Source organism: Gopherus evgoodei, chromosome 8, assembly GCF_007399415.2.
Source record: "Gopherus evgoodei ecotype Sinaloan lineage chromosome 8, rGopEvg1_v1.p, whole genome shotgun sequence".
Lineage (NCBI taxonomy): Eukaryota > Metazoa > Chordata > Testudines > Testudinidae > Gopherus > Gopherus evgoodei.
In genome coordinates, this window is record NC_044329.1 from 7,336,816 (window position 1) to 7,349,340 (window position 12,525).

The 12,525-nt window shown below is 48.5% G+C and overlaps 1 protein-coding gene across 1 annotated transcript; it reads right to left on the reverse strand.

Moving 5' to 3' along the window:
* Positions 1-930: 930 nt before the first annotated feature.
* On the reverse strand, positions 931-10,829 carry LOC115656297 (neuropeptide Y receptor type 2-like). The gene is made up of 2 exons (XM_030572831.1): positions 10,575-10,829; positions 931-2,517 (listed from the first exon to the last, which is right to left on the reverse strand). The coding sequence occupies exon 2, from the start codon at positions 2,469-2,471 to the stop codon at positions 1,308-1,310; it is 1,164 nt and encodes a 387-aa protein (XP_030428691.1). The 5' UTR covers positions 2,472-2,517; positions 10,575-10,829; the 3' UTR covers positions 931-1,307.
* Positions 10,830-12,525: the final 1,696 nt, after the last annotated feature.

The window sequence follows — 12,525 nt, forward strand, 5'->3', positions numbered from 1 at the left end:
TTATTCTGGTGAGACCCCAGGGGACTGGGTCTGGATTCACCAGGGATTGGTGGGGAGAAAGGAGGGAAGGGGGAGAGAGAGGTTAATTTTCTCTCTGTGTTAGGATTATTTTCTCTCTCAGGGAGAGTCTGGGAGGGGGAGAGAGAAGGAGGGGGGAAGGTGAATTTTCCTCTCTGTTTTAAGATTCAAGGAGTTTGAGTCACAGTGATCTTCCAGGGTAACCCAGGGAGGGGAAGCCTGGGAGAGGCAACGGTGAGGGAAAGGGTTTACTTTCCTTGTGTTAAGATCCAGAGGGACTGGGTCTTGGGGGTCCCCGGGCAAGGTTTTGGGGGGGACCGGAGTGTACCAGGCACTGGAATTCCTGGTTGGTGGCAGCGCTACAAGTACTAAGCTGGTAATTGAGCTGAGAGGAATTCATGCTGGTACCCCATCGTTTGGACGCTAACGTTCAGAGTGGGGGTTTATGCCATGACAGGCTCTCTGGCTCCCAGACTAACTAAACACAGCTTGTGTTGCCTAATGTCACCACACCACACTGAGTCTCCTAAATCCTTGCCTAAACTAAGCAGACGTGGAACAAACTACTGATTACACTGGTGCCACTACTCAGCCTTTCTAGAAATAGTAGCTCCTCTTAGAGGTAATGCTGGACAAGTGACCCATCTGCCGTGGCTGGAAATGTAGACTCATGGGACAGGCTTATGTGCTGCATGGCTTTACCTTTCAGCTGCTCAATCCTGCTTGTCCAAGACTGATTGTGAGTTTAACAGTAGTAAGCAGAATCCTAAATGTTTCTATTTCTAGGATAAAATGGGATTCTCCTTGTTTGGAATCATTGTCTAGGGAGGAAGGAATAAGAGTCCCGAGGAAGAGGTTCAAAGAAGAGCACGTACATACCAGATACAAGAATATATTTAATGTGCACTAGTCTCAATAGATTCCATATTGGTGGTGGATCTTATTTCAGTGAATGGAAGCTTTTTTCACAACACATAGCAGAAGAGAATCATCTCACTTTTTAAATTGAAATATCCTCTGTACAACACGTTTCCATGCTTATGTACAAACAGTGCGCTCTGTACTTATGGACAAGTAAGCGCAGAACTAAGAGGACAGAATACTTAACCTGTTTCATAAGACAGAATGGACAATTGATTGTTTTAATAGATACAGTAGGTGCTTCCATTTGGCTACGGTAGCTACAATATTTTGGCAACACAACATTTCCCTCTAAAAGGTATCAGTCCTGGGAGGAACTGTTCAGGGTCAACCAGTCTCTGCCCCTGTGGATAATGGATTTCTCATCTCTATACCTCTGTTGGCAGCTGCCCATTACCAGCAGAGTGCTTGATGCTCCCATTCAAAGTGGTGGCCTTGAAGGTGTAAGACCGGCGTCTAACTGAACCATCAGTGTAGATCCTCTCAGGCTTGTTGTGGCAGCTGAAGAACGTGAGGAACCCATTCCGGTAGTTCTTGTTCATCCACCCATAGAGCAGGGGGTTTACAAATGTGGAACACATGGCCACCACATGGAAGACAGTGTAAAGGAGTTTGTACTCATGGAAGATGAGCACCAAATCCAGGTCGATGGCAAGCTGGAAGATGTGGAAGGGGAGCCAGCACACTGCGAACACCACCACCATCATCACTAGCATTTTTGTTGTCTTCCTCCTCCTGCACTGGCTGTCGCTGCTGGAGGTGGGGCTGATATGATTTTTCAGCTTGAACCAGATCCTGATGTAGGCATAGCAAATAATGGCAAGTGGAAGGATGTACTGCAGAAGGAGCATGGAAATGCTATAAATGGTGGCATCTCTGTTATTTCCGGAAGGCCACTTTTCAGAACAGACGGCTATTTTGAGGTTGATGGATGGGATTTCCTCATGCCTGTACTCTCTGAAGATGGCCAACGGGCCAGCCAGGACTGCACCAGTCAACCATGTAATGGCTGTGATCATGAAACTGAGCCTCTTGGAGATCCTGCTGTCCAAGTGGAAAACAATGCATCTATACCTGTCCAGAGCTATCACAGTTAAGGTGAGAGTAGACACATGGACACTCAAAGCTTGGGCATAAGGGACCAGATGACAAAGAACAGCCCCAAACTTCCACTCATCCAGTAGCGTGTACACCAAGGTGAAAGGCAAACAGAGAGTGTCCACCATGAGGTCTGCCACGGCCAGGTTAGCAATGAAGAAGTTGGTTACAGTCCTCATGGCTTTATATTTCACTATCGTATAGATCACCAGGGAGTTGCCGATGAATCCCAGCAGAATTATTAAAGAATAAGCTGCGATCAATATGACCTGGACCCCAAGGATCTTGGTACTGTCCATCATGATGCTGCTGGAACCTTGGAGACCCTGGTTAGGAGTGACAATGCCATTGGAGTGCCAGCCTAGTGGCAGCTTCTCATCCAGAACCAGTTCCTCCATCACCAGGGTGCTGTTGGTTTGCTTCAGCAGCCCCATGTCTGGTGTGTCCTTTCAGGATGGGAGGAGGTCTGTAACGTCACCTCTGGAAGAGTAAAAGTGAAATAGTAAAAGTGAGACCCTTTCAGGAGGGCAGCTTCAAGCACTTCAATTCACAGTAGCATATCCAGGTTGTCATTTCAAATGAAGCAGCAGCAGCGGTAACGTTCCTTGACTTTTCCCTACTCCCTGATAAACTTGTGGTTTCCATACATAGTTACCACAGCCACTCAGAGGGATGTTAATCCCCATTAGACCTTTTTTTAAACATACGCTAAAATTCATACTAACCACCAAGGAAAGGCCAGTGCCCCTTCCATTTCCCAAATGAATTTTTCAGATTTTATTTATTTATTTAAAAGTGAATGTTTTTTTTAAACAAACAAACAAACAGTCCTTCCACTCTCTATGCCGAAGCGACCAAGACAGAGCTCAGCTTACAGTACACTTCTGTGTGCCCTGCCTGTTATGGCCTGCTGTGCTTTTCAAAATGGTTACACTAGAGAAAGAGCCCCCTTCTCCCCCGAAAGGTGCACGAGCCCAAACATCTCACATGAAAGTGCCTCTGGCAGCATTGTGCATGATGACACAGGGCCAATCCAACTCCGTAAGCCAATGCTGAATTTTGTTGCGATCACAATAAGAGAACGTTGCCGCTGCAGGGGGTTTATTCCGTACATACACAGCAGCATAAAATTCATGCACAGCTATTAAATCCCCACCAGCCTTTCTCTGTCAGAACCCCCCACAGCTGAGAAGTGAATAGCGGTGAGCAGGGGTCACACTCACCACCTGCTCAGACCCAAATGTGGGGCCAGGATCCAAGAATAACACTTGAACAAAGTGCTGGTTAGGAAAACAGATCAATTGAGTTGCATAAATAACATTGTCTGCAAATTTGCCACTCAACTTTTCTGTTCTGAATCATTTCCAGTTGAGCAAAAGGGTTTTAATGCCGCTCGACTGAGAGAAATGAAATGTGGGTCCAAAATAAAGAGTGCACCCTCAGAGGAAGAAGCAGCTGCATGGCATCTTATCGTCCTCCTTTCAAATGAATTGTTCGAAGTTTCATGTTTGTTTCTACAGGAACCAGCGAACCATCTCCTTCTGGGCAGCTCAGCAGATCCTACCTGACAGCCACAGTTGCAGGGTTCTCAGAACAATATGACCCGAGGAATGGATGACTGAGTTTTTATGTGAAATGTGCAGTGGTTAAGCTAGTTCCTTAAACAAATGGAAGAAAATAATGGCCCTCATGATGGTAAATGAGGCTGCAATTATGTTGTAATGGATAATAAATAGCTGGGTGTTCGTTTATCACTCCTCAGAACAAGGATCATAGCTCCCCTTGGGAGCGGCTTCAGGAATCTCTTCTGATGGCTGCAAAGTTATGCTGCTTGGGAAGCCCAGGGGAAGGAGAACAGCCTAATTTAGACTGGTCCCAGCTGCGCTCTCCCTTGTGGTCTGTGTGTTTTTATTGGCATTTACAACTTTGGCACCAGTGGCTTTACTGGCAGAGACGCTAGGATAAGTTCTCCTCTCCGTGAAATCAGTGCAATCCCAATGCAGTGATGAGTTTCAGTGAGGCTGCATTGGTCTGACCAAGAGGAGGTGATTCTCTGCCTTTGTAGTATTTTCTCATCTAGGCAAAAACGGTGCATTGACCGAGTAAATTCTACACAGCTGCAAGTGAGGGAGAAAGGATGGTCCAGGGGTGAGGATGCTCCCTGGACAAATTACTTAGCCTCTCTGTGTTTCAGTTCCTTAGCTGTACAAAGAGAGATCAAAGCACCCTGCTTGGGCTCTTAAGGAAGTTGGGAGGCTAAATACACAAAAGGCTGTGAGAGGCTCACATACTATGGTAATGGGGGCCATATCTAAGGTGGGAGAGGTCAGGAGGAAGGGTAACCCTAGGCAGCAGGGGGGAAAGGTTCCACCCATAGTCACAGGAGGTGAGGCTGGGAGGAAGGTAATGAGGGTGATAAGTCAGTGTTGAAGGTAACATGAGGCTGGGTGGGGTAACAGGAGGGTAACCCCACTTGGAACTAGTTGTGTCTACTAAATCTTCACCAACTGAAAAAACCCAGAGGCAGGTTTGTTGGAACTGTTCTATTCTCCCTGCAGGACATTAACTACAATAGAGAAAACCCTAGGGCCACCTACTCATCCCTGACAACTAAGAGAAGCTGGTTTAGCAGCTCGCACCACAGAAGCTTCTGCCCTTGCACCGAATGGAGACATTAACTGAGCAGGGAGAAGTTGGGCCATAGAGAATGCATTGATCAGTGCACAAAGGAAACGCTGAGAGACACAGTTTGTTGCACAAGCCTCCATGGAAACAAAGCTGCCGATCAATGGGCAGCATGCTGCAGTAGTGACCAAGCCCCACTGCTTCCCTGTGTCTCAGAAAGCCCCCTCCAGCTCTCTTCAGGTAGCAGGTGCTGGGCTGAGCCAAAGTCAAACTGCAGCAGGGAAGAGCAAAGTTACAGTTCAAAGGCTGATGGAGAAAACAGAATAAATGATGGACATGTTTTCACTACAGGCTTTCTCAGCTTCCTTACTGCTGTCTATCTTGCCCCATATGGACTCATCTAACTAGCTATCTACTCACAGCCTTGGCATCATCCCTTCCCTTTCTCTTTTTCCCACATCAGCTGCCAACTGTCTGCACAGTTTCCTATTTAAAATCAAGCTATTTTCTTCAGTTGGAGACTAGCGATAAAAACAACCTGGGAGGAGCCAGAAACATAATAATCATTAGGTCTGTTTTGCCTCAACCATAAAAGGTCTTAATGGAATTTTGCTTTTCAAAGGGCAATAATTAAAAACCAATTAAGGGATTTTAGTTAAGAGGCAAAACCGCACTAGACTCATAGACTCATGGACTTGAAGGCCAGAAGGGACCATGGTGATCATCTAGTCTGACCTCCTGCACGTCGCAGGCCACAGAACCTCACCCAGCCACTCCTACAGTAGATCCCTAACTTCTGGCTGAGTTACTGAAGTTCTCAAATCATGATTTAAAAACTTCAAGTTACGGAGAATCCTCCATTGACTCTAGTTCAAACCACCAAGGGCCCCAGGCTGCAGAGGAAGGTGAAAAAAACCCACCGTTAGGCTGTTCCAAGGTCATTTGGGCTGCTTCTAGGTCGACAGCTCATGTACCAAGGTTCATCCCAATGAGAAATCAAACAGCCCCCTAAATGCATATTGGGATGTGGGAGTTAGGGTAGCAAGCCACCCACACCCCAGCAAAACTGCCAGGCTAAATGGAGAGATCTCAGGAGCTAGGAACTACTTTTGTGGGAATGAAGCAATAGCAGTGCAGACAAGTGAGCCGGCAGAACCAGAAATACTCCCATGTGCTGTTCAGACCTCTTTCACTAGCGTAAACAACTGGGAATATATTCAACATTGTGCCTCTGACAGGAGAATTATTTAGATCTGTTCCACTGCTGAGATTAAACCTACCATCTCTGTCTCTTCAAAGGCAGTCATGCTGGGGAAGGTGTGTGGTCTGCGGGGAGCACGAGGTGACCTCAGGGGTAGAGATATACACCTAGCTGTCTGTGAGAGGAGTGTACCTTTCGACGGGTGAGGCACAAGTCAAGTGTCCTTGGTGGCCCAGGCCCTTGCTAAAGATCTGAGCGCTGCCTGGTTTTCAGAGGTGCTGAGAACCCACAAATCCCACTGAAGTCACTGGGAACTGCTTGTGCTCAACCCCTTTGGGAATTGGACCACACCACATCACTGAGCACGTTGCTGGGGCTGAATAATAGTCCTGTATGTGGATGCTTCATGGTTCATCCTCAGCTTCAGGGAAGACCTGCCACATTGAGTGTGGCAACTGCAGCCCAAAGGAGAGAGAGGCTACCCCCAATAAGGAGAACTGGGATGTTGGATGTCTCCACTCCTTGGTGCAACAATCTACCTCCTGCCCATATGGGAATGTGGGAGGGTGACACTGGGCACAGTGTGGGCTTTAATGGCTGCAGGGCCGACGAGAGGGGGGAAGCCGGTACAAATTACCGGGGCCCAGCGGTCCGGAAGGGGGCCTGGGGCCTGGCTTCCCCAGCTTTGTCAGCCCTGTTTAGCTGGTCTGCCCTTGCTGGGGGGCCCGAAAAATGTTTTTCAGTGAGGCCCAAACCCGCTCTCGGCGGCCCTGAATGGCTGCACCCCAGTTCTCAAGGCAGGGCAGGACCAGACTGAGGATGCAATAGAAGCATTTCTGGTGGAAATGCAGCCACAACTGGGAGTTCTGTAGCTTCCAGTTATGCATAAAAATCCCAGCCTAGCATCCATTCAAAGGATCCATCAGGTCTGCAGCCACAGTCTATCCCAGCTGAGCAATGCAACCTACTTTAGGTTCCTTTTCTCTCAGAGATTAGACCCAGAGTCCACTCCAGTTGGCAACGAAATCCAGTTCCAGAATATTCACATTCTAAATGACCTGGACTATCTGCCTGTCTGACCTCACTGTCCAGGTCTGCACACCTGGAAGAGTCATAGGTGACTTTAAGGTGACTGGCCCCTTAAAGGGGAAATAGGGCCAGCCCTACCTGTGTGGTAATTAATTGCATCTCACCCAGACAGAGTGGGACTAATGGGGTCAGGTGTTAGAATGGCAAACACCCAAGCCTCACACTAAAAGGGATTAAGAAAGCACAGTTGTAACCGACTGTGGAGGACAGCAGTTGAGCTGGGTTCTGGCTTGAGCTGAGATGCAGAGCTAACTTCTTGATAGGCCTTTGGAGCAAGAGCAAAGCCTCCAGAGAATCTGGGCTGGGGTTCTGCAAGAGAAATAGGGAGCTGAAAAGGAGCTCAGGAAGATTGAGAGGCTCAAGCCTGTAGCGAGGTAGAATATGCTTCAATAGTGTTTAATTTCATTTATAGTTTTGAGTTCTACTGAGGAGCTGGAGGAGATGCCCTGGCAGGTGCTGCTCTGCAAAGGAAGTGTGAAATTCTGTCAAGTTCTGTTCGATTTGGAAGGACTGTGCTGCCAGCCCCGGGGAACCCAGGCAAAGGACTCTGAAGAGGCCGACTGGGAGAAGCCAGTTTGGCGCCTGACCAATTACAGCAGGAGGACTTTCCTTGCATTAGGAGGGGACTGAACTTTAAGTGTGACCTGGCTGAGTAACCCAGAAGAACTCTACTGCAGAACCAGATTGGCCACCAAAAGGCAGTTCTGGAGTGGGAAGAATCCCTGCAATGCTGCTTCCTGACCTCCAATGGTGAGTGTGCCCCCATGAAATGCACTGTACAGCCCCCAGTACTAGCCACCTGGATGGTTTGACTCAGATCTATATGTTGTTTCAGTAAGTGTCCAGGCTGTGAACATGATCCATACAGAGACAGGACACGAGAAATGGCAGAGGGCATTTCCTGAAAAATGAGGTAGTTGGAGACGGAGAGGGAGAGTCTTTCCCTTTGGAGACAGAAAACAGAGCTGGTTAATTAAAAGCAGTGCGTAGTGAGATTATGGTGGCTCCAGCCAGCAGTTTCTGAGCGTGAGGGGGGCAAAGGGAGCAGATGGGAGGGGGATAATGGCAAAGGCTATCCTTAGATCAAAGGCCCTCTGCAGTCGCAAGCCTGTCACCATTAGGTTTAAAGTAGGAAAGGAAAGGACCCACCTGGAGCCAGACTCTTCTCTCTGCTTCCAGTCTTAGAGTAGCTGTTCTGATTAACATTGCACATGGTCTCTTTTTGCTACTGGCTTGGGGCATAAGGAATCAAAGGGCTGCTAATAACTTTTGTATTTTCATGTACCTGGTCATGGTCCTATTGCTGCTGTGCCCTCTCTCCATAATGGCTCATCAGGTCAAAAAAATAAAAGTTGAGTTAGGGCTTGGATAGACCAATGCCTGGAAAGGATAGACCAACTCTCCCTTTGCCTACTTCAGACAGACCTCACGGTTACCGTGTGATGAGGGGCAGCAATGCTGGAGTCATTGCCTGAAGCGGGGACTCTGCAAGAGCTGGATCTATCCTTCCTTGTGCAACACCAGAGAGTATTATGGACCACACTACAGGGGGACTCTGGGGTCTGAGCCTCTCTCTGCCCTCCAGAAATTATATAGCAATAACGTGCTAGGTTTCCGCTGTCCCTGATTAGACCTAAGAATTGCCAAACCAGATCAGACACATGAGCCATATAGACCAGATCCTGTTTCTGAGACTGGCCAGTAGCAGATGGCCTTCAGCGGAAGGAGCTATGATGCTTTTCTTGGCTGAGGGTCTGCTCCAAAGTGTGTGTGTGAGAGAGAGAGAGACCCTCCCAACCTGCCCACTTTCCACTCTGCTCTTTGCTCCCTGCAAAATATCATCTGATCCTGGAGAAGCACAAGGCCCCCATATTGTGCAGAACAGTGATAGGGCTTCCTGGGGAGGGGAGAGACTAGGGGACAGAGAGGAAAATCAAGGGAAGTCAGGCAGCTGGAAATTGAATCAACACTCTGAAGCCACGGGAATCCAAGAGCACCATCAAGTGGCCTCTTCCCCAGCACTCTGGCTCCTCCTGTGCTCAGAAACCCAGTGGGCCCAGGTTTGACTCTTAATTGATTCTGAAAACTCTGGGGAATGTCATGCCAGCAAGGTGGCAGCATAATCCCTCGTCACTCCATGACTGAGCCCCTGGGTGGAGGAGAGAGGATAAAAACAGCACTAAAACAGCCCTAACAGATGTAGAGGTCAAGAGTTGGATGACCTAGAGTTGCTCAAGTGATGAAGCATAACTGAGGGGAAGAACCGCAGGGCCTCCTGTTTCCATACTGGAACCTGCAGGTTCCTAGCATGATGCGTTCATACTTTCACAGTTAGGGTGCTTCAAAGGAGCAGGTGAAGTTTCTGCAGGAAATGGTGCAAGGGAGTTGATTGGGGGAGCTCCCAGCTACTTGGCTCAGAAGAGGAGGAGCAATAGGTGATTCCCACACTGGCTGTACGGGACATTCATCTATACTTCAGCCCTAGTTCTCCCCACACAGAAACCACTGGGGGAAATGTTGCAGAAGCACTGGCTGTGGAAGAGCTCACAGGTACTCTAGTCCCAGCAGAAGACCCAATAGGGAATGATGGAGGAGTATTGGCTGTGGAGAAGCTCACACATACTTCATTCCCAGCCATTCCCAGCCCTGTGGAAAAAGACAAAGGAGCTGGTATTCCCCTTGCAGACACGAAAGCCTGTAGCAGGAGTGCCTCCAACATTGCCATGTGGCAGAGATTGGCTGGGCATGGGGAAGCAGATTCCTGACATGCTTTTCTCTGCACCACCTGTGGGAGGCTGCAGGAGGTAAGAGAAGGGATGTGCTGGTTGTGTGCCAGGATCTAGCTGTGGTTTGGGGAGTGTGCGGCATGATTCTGCTCTAGGAGTGAGATGCAACCACAGCAGATAATGGAGGAGGAGACGAGAACCCCTGAAGAGAAAGTTGGAAGAGAGAAACTAGAATCCTACTTCCACCAAACCTGTAGCAGTAACTCAGCTTCTGGTTGGACACATTTGAGAAGCAGATGGGAAAGAGTCAACCCTGCCCCGGGAGCTGCAACCACTCTTAAAAACGATATGCAACAAGGGAGGAAAGATAGCAACCCCTGACTTTCATTCTACACCCAACCTTGACGTGACAGCAGCATACCAAGAGCGTCTTCCTACGTAAATGACAATGGAAACCAGCATAAAGGAGGTTTCTATCAGAGGATGCAGGGAAAGATTTACAGGAGGGAGCAGAATTTCTCAGGCAGCAGCTCGTTATATCCACACCTGCCATTCTCTGCTCTGTAGGTTTGTGACTCGTTTCCGCAGATGCCCCCAACCTCCCCTTTTCTATCCCCTCTTCCCTCTGAGCATCCTGCTCCCCAGGCTCCCTGCTTCTGCTCAGGAACAGCTCAAAACTCCTGTCAGTATTGCTTGCTGCACACACCTTCTTAATTCCATATCTCAGTGCTGTCAGCGCCTGAAATCAGTCCCCGGGATGATGATGCTTAAACTCTGCCATGGACAAAACATACCAAATCTCCACTGTGCACCAAGAATGAGCCCTTCCCAACCCACCTGGTAAATGCAAGAGCATTCTCTGAATTCAGTAATGAAGGCACAGCAAAGCCACATACCTGGAGTTACTGTCTCATCGCTGTTTGGGATGGGGATCTGTCCCTTCCACTTTCTTTCCGTGTGGCTCAACCTATAGCAAGCAGGATTAAAGCACTTCTTCTAAAACTAACTCCTGGAAAACAACAAAAATCATGTGGACGATTGTGCTCCTGGAATGTGCTTCATCCCGGAGGAACAGTTTGACATGCCAGCCTGCAGGCACTCAGAGCTTCCTCCAGGAGAGTGACTGACAATCCCTGCCACACAAAGCTGGATGCTCCGTTAGATACTGAATGAGAGAAAGAAGAGGGAGTGTGTGTGTTTTAACAAACAGGAAAGGAAAGGGGGAGGGAGCCTGCTGCTGCTGTTCATACATTGTTCAGCCACTGAGGGGCTTCTTGCAGTGGAGGAGAGAAGAAGCTGAAATGTTCCATCATATCATCTTCCCATCCCAGGGAGAGGCAGTGAGGTCTAGTGGCCAGGACAGTGGCTGGGGAATGAGGCAACCAGAGTTCTGTTCCTGGCTCTGCTCCTGACTTTGGGCAAATCTCATTCCACTCGTTCAGTGCTTTTCTTGTCTCGCCTGTATAGATTGTGAGTGCTTTGGGCCTGGACATGTCTCTTCCTCTGTGTTTGTACAGTACCTAGCACAATCTAGGTGCTTCAGTGGTATAAATAATAATGGTCTGAAATGGCAGTAGCCATAGGGCAACTGCTTGTCCCTTTTCAGAAACTGGAGCTAGGGAGCCAAGTGAGCCTTCCGTGTGCCTGGTGCTGTCCAAACTGAATAATTTCTGCATCCAGGAGCTTATCGTCTAGTGAAGATGCGTCTGCATTAATACAACAGGCATCGCTGTGTGTTGGGGTTGGTGGAGTTACATTTTCTATTCTTTTTTGGAATAAAAACCCCAAAGAGACGTAATTCAAGAAAGAGAGAGGTGACCTGTCACGACAGCAAAAGTTTGGTGTTCCTGCAACAACTAGCCTGGCAGAATTGTGGGGCATGGCAGAATATCCTGCAGTCAGAATGGGGGAAGTAGCAGAGGGGGCAGGGTTTCCAGTCTTGCTGAAGGTCCCATAGGTGGCCAGCCAATAGAAAGGAGGCTGACCTAGACAAGAAAATGCAGGAGTGAGGGAATGAGGAGAAGGAGACCCAGCATCTGCTTTGAGACACTTCAACTAAGAAGCCATTGTGGCATGGCTCTGGCTCTGGCAGGCTGTGCTTCCTCTCTCTGGTCAACTGTGGAGAATCAGGAGCCGAATAGTATCAAACTGGGTTTTTTTGTGCCTGCTCAAAGAGGTCCAGGGTGCTAAGGGAAAAGGAGAAAACCCAAAAGGCCAGACAGAGAAAGGAAAGGCAAAACATTTCCATACCAGAGACATCCCTTTCCTGAATCTGTCCAAGTCACCCACAGCTTCCAAGTAGTCAGTAAATGGATGCATGGGGAGATTCTTTATTGCTCTGCAATATAATCACAATATGTTTTCAGCAATGTATTAGACAGCTGTACCCAAAGGCCTCTGAGTGCCTTAGCAAAAATATAACTCTGAACAGTAATAAACACAGTGCGGGGAGTGAGCAGGCCTGATCTACACTGGCTGCTGCTACAGGCTGAGGTGTAATCATTTCACAAGCCTAAGGATGATGCTTGTTCACCTCTGCCACCATGCTGGGTGCAAATGTGACAGGCACATGCAGCTCCACTTTTCATCTGGCCTGTGGCACGCACAGCACGCCTGAACTCTGCCAGCTGAAGAGTCAGGCCACCTAATCACTCCATCCTGTGGTCCACGCCCTGCTCTGGTTTGCAGAAGACTCAGGTCTGAATGTAGACGTCCCTTGATGGCTCCTGATCAGTGTCAGCCCAGGAGACACAAAAAACAATGCTGCTTGCTGAACCTTTTCTGCTTACCAAGGTCAGGTGAGGAAACAAGTCTGATGAGCTACAGTGTATGCTTTGCTTTAATGTA

Coding starts and splice junctions, on each gene's coding strand:
- LOC115656297 (XM_030572831.1), bottom strand. CDS start 2,471: ATGGGGCTGCTGAAGCAAACCAACAGCACCCTGGTGATGGAGGAACTG.